General features: G+C 44.7%; 1 protein-coding gene across 1 annotated transcript in view; it reads right to left on the bottom strand.

The window, feature by feature from the left end:
* The window catches only part of Kif13b (kinesin family member 13B), a 157,674-nt gene extending 143,995 nt beyond the window's left edge, over nucleotides 1-13,679 (bottom strand). The window contains exon 1 of the mRNA XM_085698645.2: nucleotides 13,523-13,679. Within this exon, the coding sequence (XP_085554771.2) occupies nucleotides 13,523-13,577 (55 nt within the window). The 5' untranslated portion in view covers nucleotides 13,578-13,679. The remainder of the gene's footprint in view (nucleotides 1-13,522) is intronic.
* Between the last annotated feature and the right edge of the window lie 1,594 nt (nucleotides 13,680-15,273).

Raw genomic sequence — 15,273 nt, 5'->3', positions numbered from 1 at the left:
ACATGCCCTCAAAGGCAGTCTCTAGCACGTGAACAGCAATCTGCACTTCTTTATTAGCTCAGGAGTTTCTGCTCATTCAATTGTTTTGTTGTAGAGAATGGGTTTTCTTGCATTTTACACTGTAGCCCAGACTGGAACACAAGCCATCCTCCTATTCTGTGCTGCTGGAATGTGGGGATTAGATTACAGGAGTGAGATGTCACACCCATAGCTCAGTATTTACCAAATAAAATCCCCACCCCAATTCCATCAACTGGTGGACAGATATTAACAAGAGCTTTTCACGGGACCTTTTAGAATGTGTCAGGGTTTACAGTCTCGGATATACGCCCATACAAGCAGTGAGGTCTCGAAAGCTTGAAGACTGGTTATCTGAAAAACCATCGCGGGGCTGGAGAGACAGCTCCATGACTAAGAGCACTTTACTCGGCATGAGAACCTGAGTTCGATCACTAACACCCACCTAAAAAGCTTAGCACAGCTGCAGCAAAATGACAAACTCTGGGTTCAGTGTGAGACTGAATCTCAAAAACAAGTTGGAGAGTGACTGAGAAAGACATGTGACATCATCATCCAGCCTCCACTTGTGCACACACTGACATACATGTGAGCATATATACCATGAGGGCAGGGGTGGTGGCTATGTACTGCCTCTACAAAAATAAGCTAAGGAGTTCATTCATAGCAGCATTATTCATATTCTCTAAAAGTGGAAAAAACTCAAGAATCCACTACTGAATGACTGGATAAACAACATGTATATACACAAGCTCATGTGAGTATGCACGTGTGTGCACACACGGGCGCACACACGTAACATTTAGTTTTTAAAAAGAAACAAATTCTGGTACGTGCTATATATGTTTTTGAGACAGAGTCCCATGTAACCCAGGCTAGCCTTTCACTCTCTATATATGTAGCTGAGGCTGTCCTTGAACTCTTGATTCTCCTGTCTCTACTACCAAGTGCTGGGTTCACAGGTGTGCAACACCACACGCACTTCAGGGATGAACCTTGAGGTCACTATGCTAAGGAATGAAGCAGTCACAAAAGGAAATGTACCGTAGGTAAGATTCCACTTACATGAGGCCCCAGAGTCAGACTCACAGAGACGGAAAGGAAAATGGTGGATGCCAGATCAGCAGGGTGAATGGGGGGTTAAGCAGACAATAACTATGCAATTTCAAAGTTCTGGGGTATGGGGGTGCGGCAAGGTCTCACACCGTAGCCCAATCTGGACAAAAAACTTGCAACAATCCCCCAGTCTCTGCCTCCGGTCTCTACCTCCCAAGTGCTGGGATTAGTTATATATATTAGTTTATAATTTGAGAAAGCTCTGCTCATGGATGGCGGTGATGGTGACTCAATGTGAAACATCCTTAATGCCTCTGACCAATACACTTCAAATGGTTAACCCACTGCCAAATACTGGTCGCTATTACAATAACTAAAATGGGCATGTTTATTCATAATGAAACCTAAAGTAACAAGATTGAGATTTAATTAAGACTATATCTGACTAATGGGCCAATCAGTTTATAACCTGATGTAGACTCCGTGTGATTTTCCTTGGGACTTGCTGGCTTGTTGGGGTACTGGGCGGGACAGAAACCCCAACAAGCTGGCCCTCATGTTACATATGGCGCCAACGTGGATAACTGAATCCACAGAAAGCTTAAGAAAGTTTGGGAAAGAATAGAGTAAAGCATGTTTTCTTGGTGGCAGCAATTTCTCGGGTCTGTTCTGCTTGCTAGAGGCAAGCAATGCTCTCATTTAAGAGAGGCTTCCTGACTCAGCTTTAGCTGCAAAACTTTGTAGCTCATTAAGAGGTCCTGCCACAAAACACTTAAATGTTGTTGATGACAAGCTGAACGCATTCTTTTCAGTTTTCAGCTGTAGCAGGAGAAAAGCTGTGCTGTTTTAAAATGCCGGTTATCTGGGCTGTCCTGCCAGGGCAAACTCTGACTCTTTCAGGCAGGCAGTCCGACTGAGTGTGGTCTGTGAGCAGAATACTGCAGCTTGCTTGCTAGCAAGGACCTTGAAACGCCATAGAGTTGTGTCATTGAACACAGCTCTGACTGGTACCTCAGCCATGAGGCTGGAAAGGTAAATAATGAGCTGGGTCTAACCGACAAAGCCACGGTTTTAGACTCATGTGGTCAGAAAATAGAGAGAGATACAGTAAAAGAGAGGTTCAAAGACGAAGAAAACCTCTAAATGGTTTACTATGTGTTAAAAATATATGCAGGCTAAAAGGTTAAAGTCATTAAAAATTAAAAAAAGGGAGATGTAGGGTGTGGTGGTACACAAGTTTAATCCCAATGCTTGGGAGGCAGAGGTACGTTGACCTCTGAGACTTTAAGGGGCAGAGGTAGTTGACCTCTGTGACTTCAAGGTGTGGTAGCACACACCTTTAATCCCAATGCCTGGGAGGCAGAGACAGACAGATCTCTGAGTTCAAGGTGTGGTAGCAAACACCTTCAATCCCAGCACTGGGGAAGCAGAGACAGGAGGATCTCTGTGAGTTCAAGGACAGCCTGGTCTACAGAGTTATTCCAGGACAAAGATATATACAGAGAACCTGTCTCAAAAAAGCCAAAAGTTAAAAGTAAAAATAAAAGAAATAGAGGTTGAAATAAAGCCACATAAAGATGGAAAATACACAGAGAATCTTAATACTGTATGCTATTATGCTCTCTTTCAATTGTTTGAATGCTGAGGAAGGAGAAACAGCTGCTAAAAGACTTTTGTTTATAAATGATACTGAACTAACCCAAGATAGGTATTTTGAAAATACCTTGGCTTCAAAACTGAAGTCAAAAGGTATGCTACTTTGGAGAAGAGATTTTGCTTTTGTTTCCACAGAAAACGAGAGGCTCTGGATTTATTCAGAGTTAAGAAAAATCACCTTTGACCAAGGGAGGCCACCTGAAAAATCTCCGACAGGAATAGATGACCCAGATGTCTGAGTTCTTCATCCAGAACAGGTTCAAGACTGCTGCCTGAGATGATCAAGACTCACAGGATACTCTAGTCAGGACTTGATGATAACTCTAAGTTTTCTTTAGGTCCCCATAAGATCATCAGCGCCCCCAACCAGCAGGAAGTAGCCTGAAATACTACGCCCACATTCCCAACAAATGGACTATGGGTATTTTCCTTTGTTTAAAAAAAAAAAAAGAGGGAAATGGTGCGGGAGAATTGTCTGTATTCTGTCAATCATATTTTAATAAAACGCTGATTGGCCAGGCAGGCAGTATAGGCGGGAAAGCCAGACAGGAAGTAGAAGTGGAGTAAAGAGACTGGGAGTATTCTGGGACACAGGAAGCCCTCAGCCACTCCTGTGCAGGCCACCGAAGAGGCAGCATGTAACTTGCCCAGCTGAGAAAGGTACGGAGCCATTATGGCTAACATAGATGAGAGTAATGGGTTAATATAAGTTATAAGAGTTAACAAGAAGCCTGACCTAATGGGCCAATCAGTTTATAACCTGATGTAGACTCCGTGTGATTTTCCTTGGGACTTGCTGGCTTGTTGGGGTACTGGGCGGGACAGAAACCCCAACAAGCTGGCCCTCATGTTACATCTGACAACCAACTAGAAACCTTCAGTAATATATTAGGTTATGACTAAGCAGGCTTTATAATCCTCAGGATCATGGATACTTTGATATACTCCCTAAGCCTTTTTAAAAAGGACAGGAAATGTACCCACTGTATTAGCAGGAAAGGCCCCAGGCCAGTATTCCCAAGTAGGAATGCCTTTCCCTGTCAAATTATCCATAATATTAAATATCAACAGCTAACACCTCTGCTTATTCAGCCAAGTGTATTAGTCACCATAAAAGAGTGAGCAATCATTTGAAACAAGTCTTTCTTCGATGTACAAATCGGCTATGATTTGCACCCAAATGACTTCATAGCAAAATTCGGGCAGGGCCTGGGACACTCCCCTTATGTAACTCATGTTCTGTCTGCGGAAATGCATCAGTCACTTGTGAGTGAAATATCAGAGATGCCCATTTGGTAATCTGTCTTTGTAATTTTCAAACCAGACTGCCCATGCCCTCCCTCTCCTTACCAATCATGTTACTAAAGAAGCTAGCACTAAGTGACTCTTCAATACCGCTAGGTACCATTTTGTAAAGGGAGATAATAATTATTTATAAGATTCAGTGTTTAAAGTCTACAGGTAATGTGTAGTCCTGTTTTCAAGTCACCTACGCCACATGCCAACTCTTCACTGATCTACACTGCTTACAGAAATGGCTTATTCTTTTGACTTGCAGGTTTCTGGACCCTTCTTACTGTGGTCCAATGTTCCAGGTTGGGGAGGGAGCTCGCAAAAAAAAAAAAAAAAAAAAAAGTGAAAAGCAAACTGGGAGCTGGAAGATGGCTCAGTGGGTAAAGGCACCTGCTGCCTAGCCTGACAGCCTGAGTTTAATCCCCAGGATGCACGTGGTGGAAGGAGAGAACAATTCCTACAAGTTGTCCTCTGACCTCCACATGTGCTTTAACACATGTGCTGCTCTCTTTAAATACATGTAATACTTTGTAAGGAAAGGCCTTCCATAGGTAAGACACGTAAATACATAAGAAGTAAGCTCTACCTGTATATATTAGAGAATATCAAAATCTACTTGATGAAAATGATGGCAATGGAACTGAGCTCTAGTATGGAGCAGCACTGAAAAGATGAAACAAAGAGGTGATGTGTGTTAAGCGGAAGAGAGAACAGAGTGAAAAGTTACAATAATTTTTTGTGGTTCCTCCCAAACACTCAAAACAAACCAACCTGAGGGTTTGCAGATGGGTGACTAAAACCCTCCAAGATGGGGCTGAAGGAGTAGCTCAGCAGCAGAACAGAGCACCAGCACAGCAGTGTAAGCCCAGCTTCAGTCCTTGAGCTAAGAAAGACAGGGCTGCACGGATCAGTGTGCGCATCGATGTGGGATAGAAGGGTGCAGGCACTTTACCATACAGTTCAGCAGTCCCTCCAAAGTTAAAACTGCCGTATGCCAGAGCAACTCCACTCCTGTATCCATGCATTCGCAAAATAAATGAAGATACACCTCCATACAAAAACTTGTAGACAAGTTGAGCAAGGTGACACAGCCTATGATGTCAGCACCAGAAGAGGAGGGAGGAAGAGATGGGAGTGGGGACAGGTTGAACAGGAGTTCAAGGACTACCTGGGCCACATACCTGAGTCAAAAAGCTGAACTTATGCCAGGCATGGCGGCACATACCTTTAATCCCAGCATCCTGGAGGTAGAGGCAGGCAGAACTCTGTAAATCCAAGGCCAGCCTGATCTACAAAGTAAGTTCTAGGTAAGCCAAAGCTACACAGTGAGCCTCCATCTAAAAAAAAAAAAAAAAAAAAAAAAAAAAAAAGAACAAAAAAGAACAAACTAAACTTAAACTCAAATGTTCATAGCAGCTTGACTCACAATAGCCAAAAGGTGGAAACAAACCAAAAATGCCCATCAACTATGAGAAAACCAAATGAAGCATAATCAAATATTTTATTCAACCATAAAAAGAATGGCGTTTTGATTCAGGCTATACAGTACAGACAAGTCCTGAATTTATTACGCCAACTGGAAGAAGTCTGTTCCATGTTGTAAGACATTTACAAAACGCCTGAACAGGTAAATCCTCAGAAAGGAAAAGGGATCGGGGAACGAGGAGTGACTGTGACTTGGATGAAGCAAACATTCTGGGGCCACATGTCTCTGAGTGTCCTAAGACACCGAAGGGTACAGTTTTGGCACTCAAACTTCATCTACATTTTAAAAGGAGGAGGAAGAACCAAGTGTGGTGGCAAACACCTGAAGTCCCAACTGTTCAGGAAGCTAAGGCCAGCCTGGGCAAAGTAAGAAGGGAGAGGGAGGGGAGGAGGAAGGAGGGGAAGAAAGTTAAAAAGTCCTATAACCCTATTACCCTCGATAGATATAAAACAGTGCTGGAGTCCTTCAAGGGCCTTGTTTCCTTTGAGACGTGATTTACTGAGGTCCACAGGACCGCCAAGGACGACCTTCGGCTCCTCCCCAGGACTACTGGCATGCACCACCACACCCATTTTATATGGTGCTGTGGGTGGAGACCAGGCTCCAAGCATGCTAAGCAAACATGCTACCAACCAAGCTATTTCTACACACTGTCTCTGATTGTTTCAGCTCATCCAATTCTTCTCACTTCCAATTCTTCACATTTTAATCTTGCCAAGAAAATGAAGCTTTCCAGGACCTCTTCATTAGGGAAACATCCTTTTCCTCCCACATTTCAAAGCTTTCCCTCTGCATGAGTTTTCTGCGTATAACTGGACCAAATATCTCTCAGACTTTAAAAAGAAATTAAATCAATAGGAGGCTGGAAAGGTCTAGAACTAGCTGCCTGACTCTCTAGATACCACTCCTTAGCCCTCCTATGCCCAGGGAACTAATGAGTATTCACATATATAGACTCTCAAGTCTCAACACTGGCAGCCCCACTTACTCTTCAACATGCGGCCCACACCCCACCACCAAATCATCCATCTATTTAGGTGATGTTATTCTGAAAATTACCATCAATGCCATGAGGCCAAAGCCACTGGTCACTCCTGTGACATCTGACTGCAGGCCAATTATTCTGTGACACATTTTGTCACCCTGATCTTACACAGCATTACTGTCACCTCATGCTCTTAGGCACCTAATCTTGGTCTCTGTGACCTCCTTCACACAAGCCCTAACATAAATTCTCTTTTCTACAGTATGACTCCAGGTCTCTATGGACCCTCACAGTCCCTAAGTTGAGACGATTACCTTTGTCCATTCAGCTATGGGCGACCACTGAGTTTCTTCCCGGTACCAGACAACTCACGTGTGTAGAGATACCTGGCACATAAGCACTGACTCAAGTTGGCTAATGATGCAAAGTGGGCACATCATCTCCAACAACTCCCCCTAAAACCTGCCTCTCCTGCACTTCTCCTGCACCACTGCCACAGGCATGCACCCTGTCATCCAAAGCAGAACCTGCAGAGGATTCTACAGGCTCAGAGCTCCTCAGATGGACACCTCTGAACTCACTTCATCTGTAGCATCCATCTGAGTTTCTCCGCATCACTTTTGTGCAGCTTGGAGGCCAGGACGACAGCCAGTACTGCTAACAGTGCACTCTCAACCCCAAGTCCTACTGCTTTGCATTCTAACTCGCTGTCATTGCTGCACATCCATCTGCGGCCTGATAAAGAACCGATCTGTGCGACCTGCTGTTACCTAAGTTCCTTTGGTCGAAGATGGTGATTTACCGGCATGGTAACTAGTGCCTGCATGTACTCTCATCTCTTGGGAGACTCAGACAGAAGGACTGTTGTGAGCTTGAGGGCAGCCTGGGCTACACAGTGACACCCTGTGCAAAGAAAAGAAAGAAAGCACGCCTCTCAGAACTGTCAGGTTCCTTCAACCACCATTTGTCTTAGATCTGACTAGCTCCTGTGAGGCCCAACAAAAGCACAGGCTTTAATGGCAGACCCCTGAAAGACTAGCTTCGTTATCCTACAAGGCTAAGCTCATTCTCTGTGACTGCGATACACAGAAATTCTACAAAAGCATTTCAAAGTTCAGTTTGAAGAAAACAGTAAAATCATGTATTTTTTAAAACCTAGAGATGGGCCAGTTGTGGTGTTGCACACATTTAATCCCAGCAGTCAGGAGGCAAAAGCAGGCAGATCTCATAGCCCTGCCTGGTAAACATAACAGCCACACTACATACTAAGATTCTGTCTAAAAACCCTGTCTCAAAAAAATAAACAAACAAACAAAAAAGGCCGGGTGGTGGGGGCACATACCTTTAATCCCAACACCGGGCTACACAGAGAAACCCTGTCTCAAAAAAAAAAAAAAAAAAGCCAACCAATAGGTAGATAGATGATAGATAGATACAAAAAAAAAAGACTTAACTAAATAGTTAATGAATACCACTTTCTAAAGCCACCTACAGCTTACACGAATAAAAGCCTAGCACTTTGTAAGCCAACTTCATACACTTCCCCAGCAGGCACCCCCATCTCTGCCAAGTTTCTGCAAAGAACATGTCCTGCCATCAGTAAGCAGAAATCAATAAATCTGTTTCCACTCAATAAATGCCTTAATTCATCTCCTTAAGTAATAGCTTTGTCAGTGGTTTCTCCCACATTCAGAACTGAAGGAAGTGGAAAAGTGGGGGATTAGTCATGGCTTTACAGAGGTGACAGGGAAACAGTCACACAGGTTGTAACAAAGTTGTATGTTACAGGCATGCACCTTCAGCAAAGGCGCTGGTCCTCTGTGTTCAACCTAAGCTTCCAAGCTTCCGTCCCTGGACTGATGGCAGGAACAATGTTGTAATAATGGTTGGGGTGTTTCATTGGACACTAGCACATCAAGCAGATTGCAGCAAACAAGTACCTTCTGTCTCAGCAAAGACTGACAGAAATGTCCAGCCTCTGCCACCCAAGGCTCCACATTTGTCAAGTATCCGTCTGAAAGATTCAAAGCCTCCCTGTGGTCAGCTTCAAGGCCAAACACACCTTGCTTGTTCCCTTGCTCCCTGAGGACATCTCCTATCTCTTTTCAGATGGGCAGGGTCTTCTAAGTTTCCCATTTCCAGTTTCCCACTTCTTCTGAATCAAGGCTACTTGAGTAAGGCCAGCCTTCTCTGACTTCTTGTTCATCTGGTTACATTTTTTTCAAGTGGGTTTTAGAGTCATCTACCTAGTCTGCAGCCCAGCAATCTTTCGCCATGACTGTGGACACATCCAGTTCTAAATCTAAAGAGACCAGCTACCTAAGCTGACTTCTGGCCTAGCTGTCAGCAGGGTCCCAGCTTCCACCAGTCCTCCTCATCCCCTTGCCAGTCAACCTATGCGATTCTCCTTTGGGACAGGCCAAGCCTGTCTCTGCGGCCTAAACAAGCCTTGCTCATTCTTGTCCTTTATGCTTGGCTCCCAGGCCACACTTCCTCCTCAGGGAACCGAGGCCTTCCCTTCCCACCCCTGGAAATCATAGGTCTCCTACTGGGAATGTTTTGTAACCGAGATCAGTCCTCCATGGTGAAGCCTTCCCTAATCACCAGGCATGTGGAGGTCTTTCACTCCTCTAAATTCCTCCCTGTCCCTGTCACTCACCTGGCACTTAATAAGTAGCAGTCAGCTATGCCTGTTTACCTTTTCATCTTATCTCCTCACCTGACAGTCATTTCCTCACACAGAAACCATAGAGCACACCTGAAGACACAGGACAACACTGGGCAACACAAACAAGGTCTTTGGCAAAATGTCCTCCACAAGAGCAGTCCATTTCCTTTCCCAGTGTCTTCTAGCTCTGGCCCTACACTACTGTGATTTCTATTCAGCAACAGCCACACCAATAGATTCCCTCTTAGGCACACACAGAGTTAAAGGTTCTGTTCTTCCCACAGCATGTCTGTCTAGGCTGCCATCACTTTCAATGATTACCCCATGGTCCCTCCACTTCGCCACTAAGACCATGATTTAAGGAAGTGCTGATTTGTACTTTTTTTGTTTTCCCCTGCATTAAACACTGCAGAATGCAAACTTGAAACTCACTGGAAATATCTTCTGAAATAGAGTTATCACCTATGCTCAGCAATACCTGAGATTATATCCCTTCTGGCTCAACTTCTAACATAATTTTCTGTTCCATTCCCCTAGGCAAAGGTATTTTCTAAACACTTCGTAGTTTGTTTCTTTTCCTAGATAATCTTACACATATTCTAAAACTGGCAGTTCCCTGACTGAAGCTCCCATGCAGTCTAGTATGAGCTAGAAACCTGGTAAGTAGTCACTATTCGTTTACCTATTATTTTTTAAACTACCCAACTATATAAAATGTCAAATTCCTGAAAAGTGGAGTGTATCTGATATAATAATTAAAATTATGCTTTGAAAATGTTTTGAGAGACTGAAGAGATGGTTCAGTGATTACGAACACTAACTGCTTTAGTAGAGGACCCAGGTTCAGTTCCCAGAACCCAAATGAAAATTCACAATGCCTGTAACTCCGATTCCAGGGGATCGATCCAACACCTTCCTCCTCTGACCTCTTTGGATACTCCACCCATGTGGTGCATATACATATATGCAGGGGAAATACTCATGCACATAAAATAAAATAGCCAGGCAGGAGTGGTAGTGCACACATTTAATCCCAGCTTTTGGGAAGCAGAGACATGCAAATCTCTGTGAATTCGAGGCCAGGCTGGTCTACAGGGTGAGTTCCAGGATAACCAAAGGCTACAGAAAGAAACCCTGTCTCAAAGGACAAAAAATAGTAAATACCTTTCAGGCTATTTAATGATTAGATTAATTAATAATAAATGAACAGGTCTTCTGTGCAGCATGTGGAAGGATGCGAACTTATCTGCTTAGTTTTACAGTCTGAAGGACTAGACCAAAGTTGAGCGTGATAGAGCAAGTCTGTAATCCCGGTACTTAGAGGCAGAGAGATCAGGAGTTCAAGGACAGCCTCAGTTACACAAGTCTGAGGCCTGCCTGAGTAGGCCACCTGAGACAAATCTCAAAACAATATCAGAAAAAGAATGACATCATCTGTAAATACAACTTCAAGATCCTTAAAGAAACTATGCTTACCCCTTCCCTTTAGCAGTTTAGCTTCCGATTTCAGAGGACTAAAAGCTCCAATGTTAAGACTATGTAAGATTACACATACATGTGCACATAACGCTAGAATGGAAATATTAGTATATGCAAGGCCCTGGTTAAGATACCAGTATCGCCCAAAAAGAAAACAATGAAAAACAGAAGTCAGGAGAAGGAAGGTTAGCTGGCTAGCAGGGAAGAATATAGAGGATGTTTTACTTTTTAAAAAAGCAATTTCACTATTTATGCTGCCCAGACTCACCTCAATCTAAGATCCTCCTACCTCCATCTTTCGTGTGCCGAGACTACAAACACACCCATACACACACACCTCCTTTCTTTATATCAACAAATTAGCCATTACAACTCTAGTTATTATTAAATTAGGGTTTCCTGCTCCATGTTCAACCAAGTTTGCCAAATCCATGGACAGGTGAGCAGAAAAACTGAAGCCCCAAAACACAACCAGCCACTGAGTCACACAAAGAACTGAACCCTACACCCAAGGGTTCTGGGCATCTTCAGATTTCCCTCAAAAGACATTAATGTCATTTCAAACAATAGACTCCATGAGTATATCCCTGTGACCCGTTCTCAGGCCATCTCAATGCCAATTATCAGGATGCTTCCAGCACATACACCCTAAGTCAGGAGCACCCAGGACTAGACCCAACTACTTGACAGCCATGTGCTATTACTTAAAATATTAATTTTCCCAGAAGAAGTAATGTTTGAAGTAATAAGATTCTTTTCAAACTCAGCAAAAAGGAGTTCAGTTTTGTCGCTGCTTTTTCACAGAATTCAAGATGCCAGCTTATAAATCGCAGGCTTTAAAATCCCTGGTATATTGCATAATAATGTTGATGAAGAAATTATCCATGATGATCACTGGAAAGGCAAGCCCAAGTACATATCAGAAAACAAAAGACAGGAGACAGAGTAAGCCAAGAGACTGGGGGCAGTGTGTCATCGGACAAAGGAGCCAAACTGTAAACACTCATTTTCAAGGGAGTTCAGCCAGGAGTGGTCGGGGCACCCCTACCATCCCAACACTCAGGAGGCTGAGGCAGGAAGATGACCATAATAAGTTCCAGATCAACCAGGTCTACATAAGAAAACTGTCAATAAATAAATAAATGGATGGGAAAAGACTAGGACTGGCGAGATGGCTCAGTGGGTAAAGCATGCACTGCACAAATGAGAACCAGGGTTGAGATCCTTAGCACCTACGTTTAAAAAGAGAAAGGAGGGTCAAGTTTGGTGGCCCACGCCTTTAGTCCCAGCACTCAGGCAGAGGCAGACAGATGACTGTGAGTTCGAGGCCAGCTTGGTCTAGGGCTATGTAGAAAGTCCCAAGAAAGGTCTCAAGGAAAAGGGAAGGAAGGAGAGAAAGGAGGGGAGAGGAAGACAGCATTCAACCCAAGGAACAGCCAACATACACTCCACAGCTAAAACCATTCAACACGTGTCTCAAAACTCTGAGCATGATTAAGAACCGCTGTCCAAATTACAACCACGGCAAATTAAGAAAAGAGAGTAGCTTCCTCCCCGTGGTAGAAAACAAGGAAGAGGAGCCCGGCTCTCACTATCCGAGCCAAGCTCTGCTGAGGTGGCCTGTTGGCGGCCTCCTTTCAGTGCTAACATTTCCAAGTGTTTTGCAAAAAAGGAAATTTTAAGAATGTGCTGAACCCATCCTTTCCGAATCATTCCCAGATAAGTCGGGTTTCATTTGGCCTGGTGTGTGTGTGTGTGTGTGTGTGTGTGTGTTTTCTTAACCACGCTGACAATCACAATAAGCTTAAAGTGAACTTAATAAAGATGTCTGGACACACACACACACACAAAAATGGAAGCTTATGAAAGCTTTCAGAGTTCTTAGTTACTTTGGTTTGTGAGAGCCTAGATTTGAGAACGCAGTCATCTGAGAGCTTCAAAAGGTAGGTCTCCCAGAGAAACCTTGCCTCATAGATTTAAACGGGTTCAGGTGGGCAAACCAACGCCAACAAACAGAAAAAACGAACTAACGTCCCACACAACAACCAACCAGGAAAATCTTTGTCAACTGTCTCGCCTGTTTACCTCCATCTATACACAAAAGGGCCAGGAGACAGAAAAACTGTATTTAAAACAAACAAGAAACTTTAGAAAGTGATGCCGGCACTTAAAAAAAACGATTCCAGCTAGTCAGGAGTCGGGTCAATTAGCTGCAATTCCTTCTCCTGGGAGAGAAGCAGCAACCTCAATAACAAGACTAGTATACGAAGTGTTTTTAAACACGTCACCTCATTTAAAGCACCCTGCCCAGGCAGCCTCGGGTGAAACCGCAAAGGCAAAATTCAGCTACTCTAGGGACTTGAGTTGGGCTTTAGTTCTTCCAACTTGGAAAGATGATTTACGTGTCCTGGGTTTATCTACTTTCTCTACCCTCCCTACGGACTTCAGAGCATGTTTGAAAGATACAATTTCCCAAGAATCTTGGCACGGAGACTATTTATTGTTGAGTTGATGACTATCACTTCAAGCAAAAGGGAAAAAAAAAGAAAAGAAACTCTCGACAATCGCAAACCAGAAGAAACTAAGAAGGCACGTCCTCCCTTTCTGCAAACAGTTACAAGGTGCAGGTTCAAGTGATGGAACGTGGAAAATCGAAAAGTGGGGCTGTCCGCCCCGAGAGCTGCGTGCACAGGCGGGCTGCGAGGCCGGAGCGGCCCAAGGCCTGGCGAGCGCGGTGACAGCTGGCGGGGCGGAGGGCTGAGGGCCCGGCCGCGCCGTCGAAGGCGCACGCGCGGTGAGGGGTGCCCGCCGGGACCCCCCGGGACGCCGAGGCTCTAACACCACAGGCACCTGTCGCCCCCGACCCGGGACGAGCGCTCACCTCGTCGGTTCATTGGCCGGACCCGCACCGCCACCTTCACTTTAGAGTCGCCCATCGTGCCGCTGCCGGGGTTATCGTTGCACCTCCGTCTGCCACGGCCACCGAACAAACTCTCTGAGACCAACCCGGCGGGCGGGGGCTGTGAGGAAAGGGGGCGGAACTGGCGAGGGGCGAGGACCGGTGCATCCCAGAGCATGCCGGGATTTGTAGTTCTCGAAAGGCGGGCGGAGGTGCTGGCGGGAAAATTCGCGCGTCGCTCTCTGGAACTTGTAGTCAGCTGTCCCTCTCCCTCTCCCTTTCTTTCTAACTATACTTCTTCCTCTTTCTTCTTTCTTCCTTTTTTTTTGCGGGGGGTATGGAGATTTAAATCAGGGTTCTATGCGTGTTAGGCAAGGGTTTTACCCTTTAGTTAAATTGCCAGCTTTCGTTTATTATTTTTTTAGATAATAGAGATAGTTTATTTAAAAAAAAAAAAAAGCAGCCTGGCACCTGGCATGATGGTGTATGTCTTTAATCTCAGTACTCGGAAGACAAAGGTAGGCCAGCCTAGTCTACAGTGAGTTCCAGGATAGCCAGGGGTGCACAGAGAAACATTGTCTGGGAAAACAAGAAAGAGGGAGAGAGAGAGGGAGAGAGAGAATCACTTCCACATACACTCCAAAGCTCCTTTTCTGCCCTTTTTTGTGTTGGACTTTTCCCCCCCTATTTATTTTATTATTCATTTATGTGTGTGTGTCTCTACACACACGTGGGAGCATGTATCTAAGGACAAGTTTCAGAATTCAGTTCTCTCCTTCTACCACGTGGCTCCTAGGAATGGAATCCAGGTCATTCAGCTTGCCACCCAGAGCCTTTACGCACTGAACCATCTCTATGGCCACGTTTGGGGGTTTGTTGTAGTTGTTCGTTTGGTGGGTGAGTGGTTTTTTTTTTTTTTTGTCTGTGGCTTATTTGTTTACTTTTTTATGTTTCCAGGTGTTTGCCTGAAAGTATGTCTGTGACCAAGGGCATGCAGTGTCAGCTGAGCTCAGAAGAGGGTGTCAGATACCCTGGAACTGGGGCTACAGACAGTTGTGAGCTACCACATAGTGCTGAGAACCAAACTCAGGTCCTTTGGAAGAGCAACCCATGTGATTAGTGATTAACCACTGAACCTGCTCTCCAGCCCCGCCCCTGGGGTTTTGACAGTGGTTCCCGGAGTTGCTCAAACTGACCTTGAACTTGCAGTCTTCCTGTCTCAACCTCTCAAGGAGTTGGAACGTCAGGCTTGAGCCCCCTGGCCTGCCTTCTGTACCTAGCCTTGGCTGTCCTGTAAACTCACTTGGTAGACCAGGATGGTCTCCAACTCAGAGACCAGAGATCCGTCTACCTCTGACTTCCGAGTGCTGGGGCTAAAGGCTTGGGCCTCACCCCTCCTGGCTTCGGTACTACTCTTAGCTCTCAAAATCAGCTTTGAGACCAAGCTGGGAGCCAAACCTTCATCTGAAAACCTCGGCATCTCATTTTTAAAACCTCAGAGTCCTATCCTTGATTCTAATGATGCCCTGACTGGCTTGCCCCGCCCCCCTCACTTTGTTTGCTGATTCATCCTTGAAGATAAGTGGACAGACCTTCACCATGCCTTTCAGTCAAGTCATAACCTTGAGTTAATAGAAACAAACTCAACTCAAATACCACTCATCCCAACCCATGGCCGTGGTCAAGTTAATTGGTGTCTCAAATTTCACCTTTTTACTTGTTAAATGGAGACA

Source organism: Myodes glareolus, chromosome 12 (assembly GCF_982192425.1).
Source record: "Myodes glareolus chromosome 12, mMyoGla1.1, whole genome shotgun sequence".
NCBI classification, from domain to species: Eukaryota; Metazoa; Chordata; class Mammalia; order Rodentia; family Cricetidae; genus Myodes; species Myodes glareolus.
Note: the sequence above shows the minus strand (reverse complement) of the source record. Positions and strands in the feature narration are given on the sequence as shown.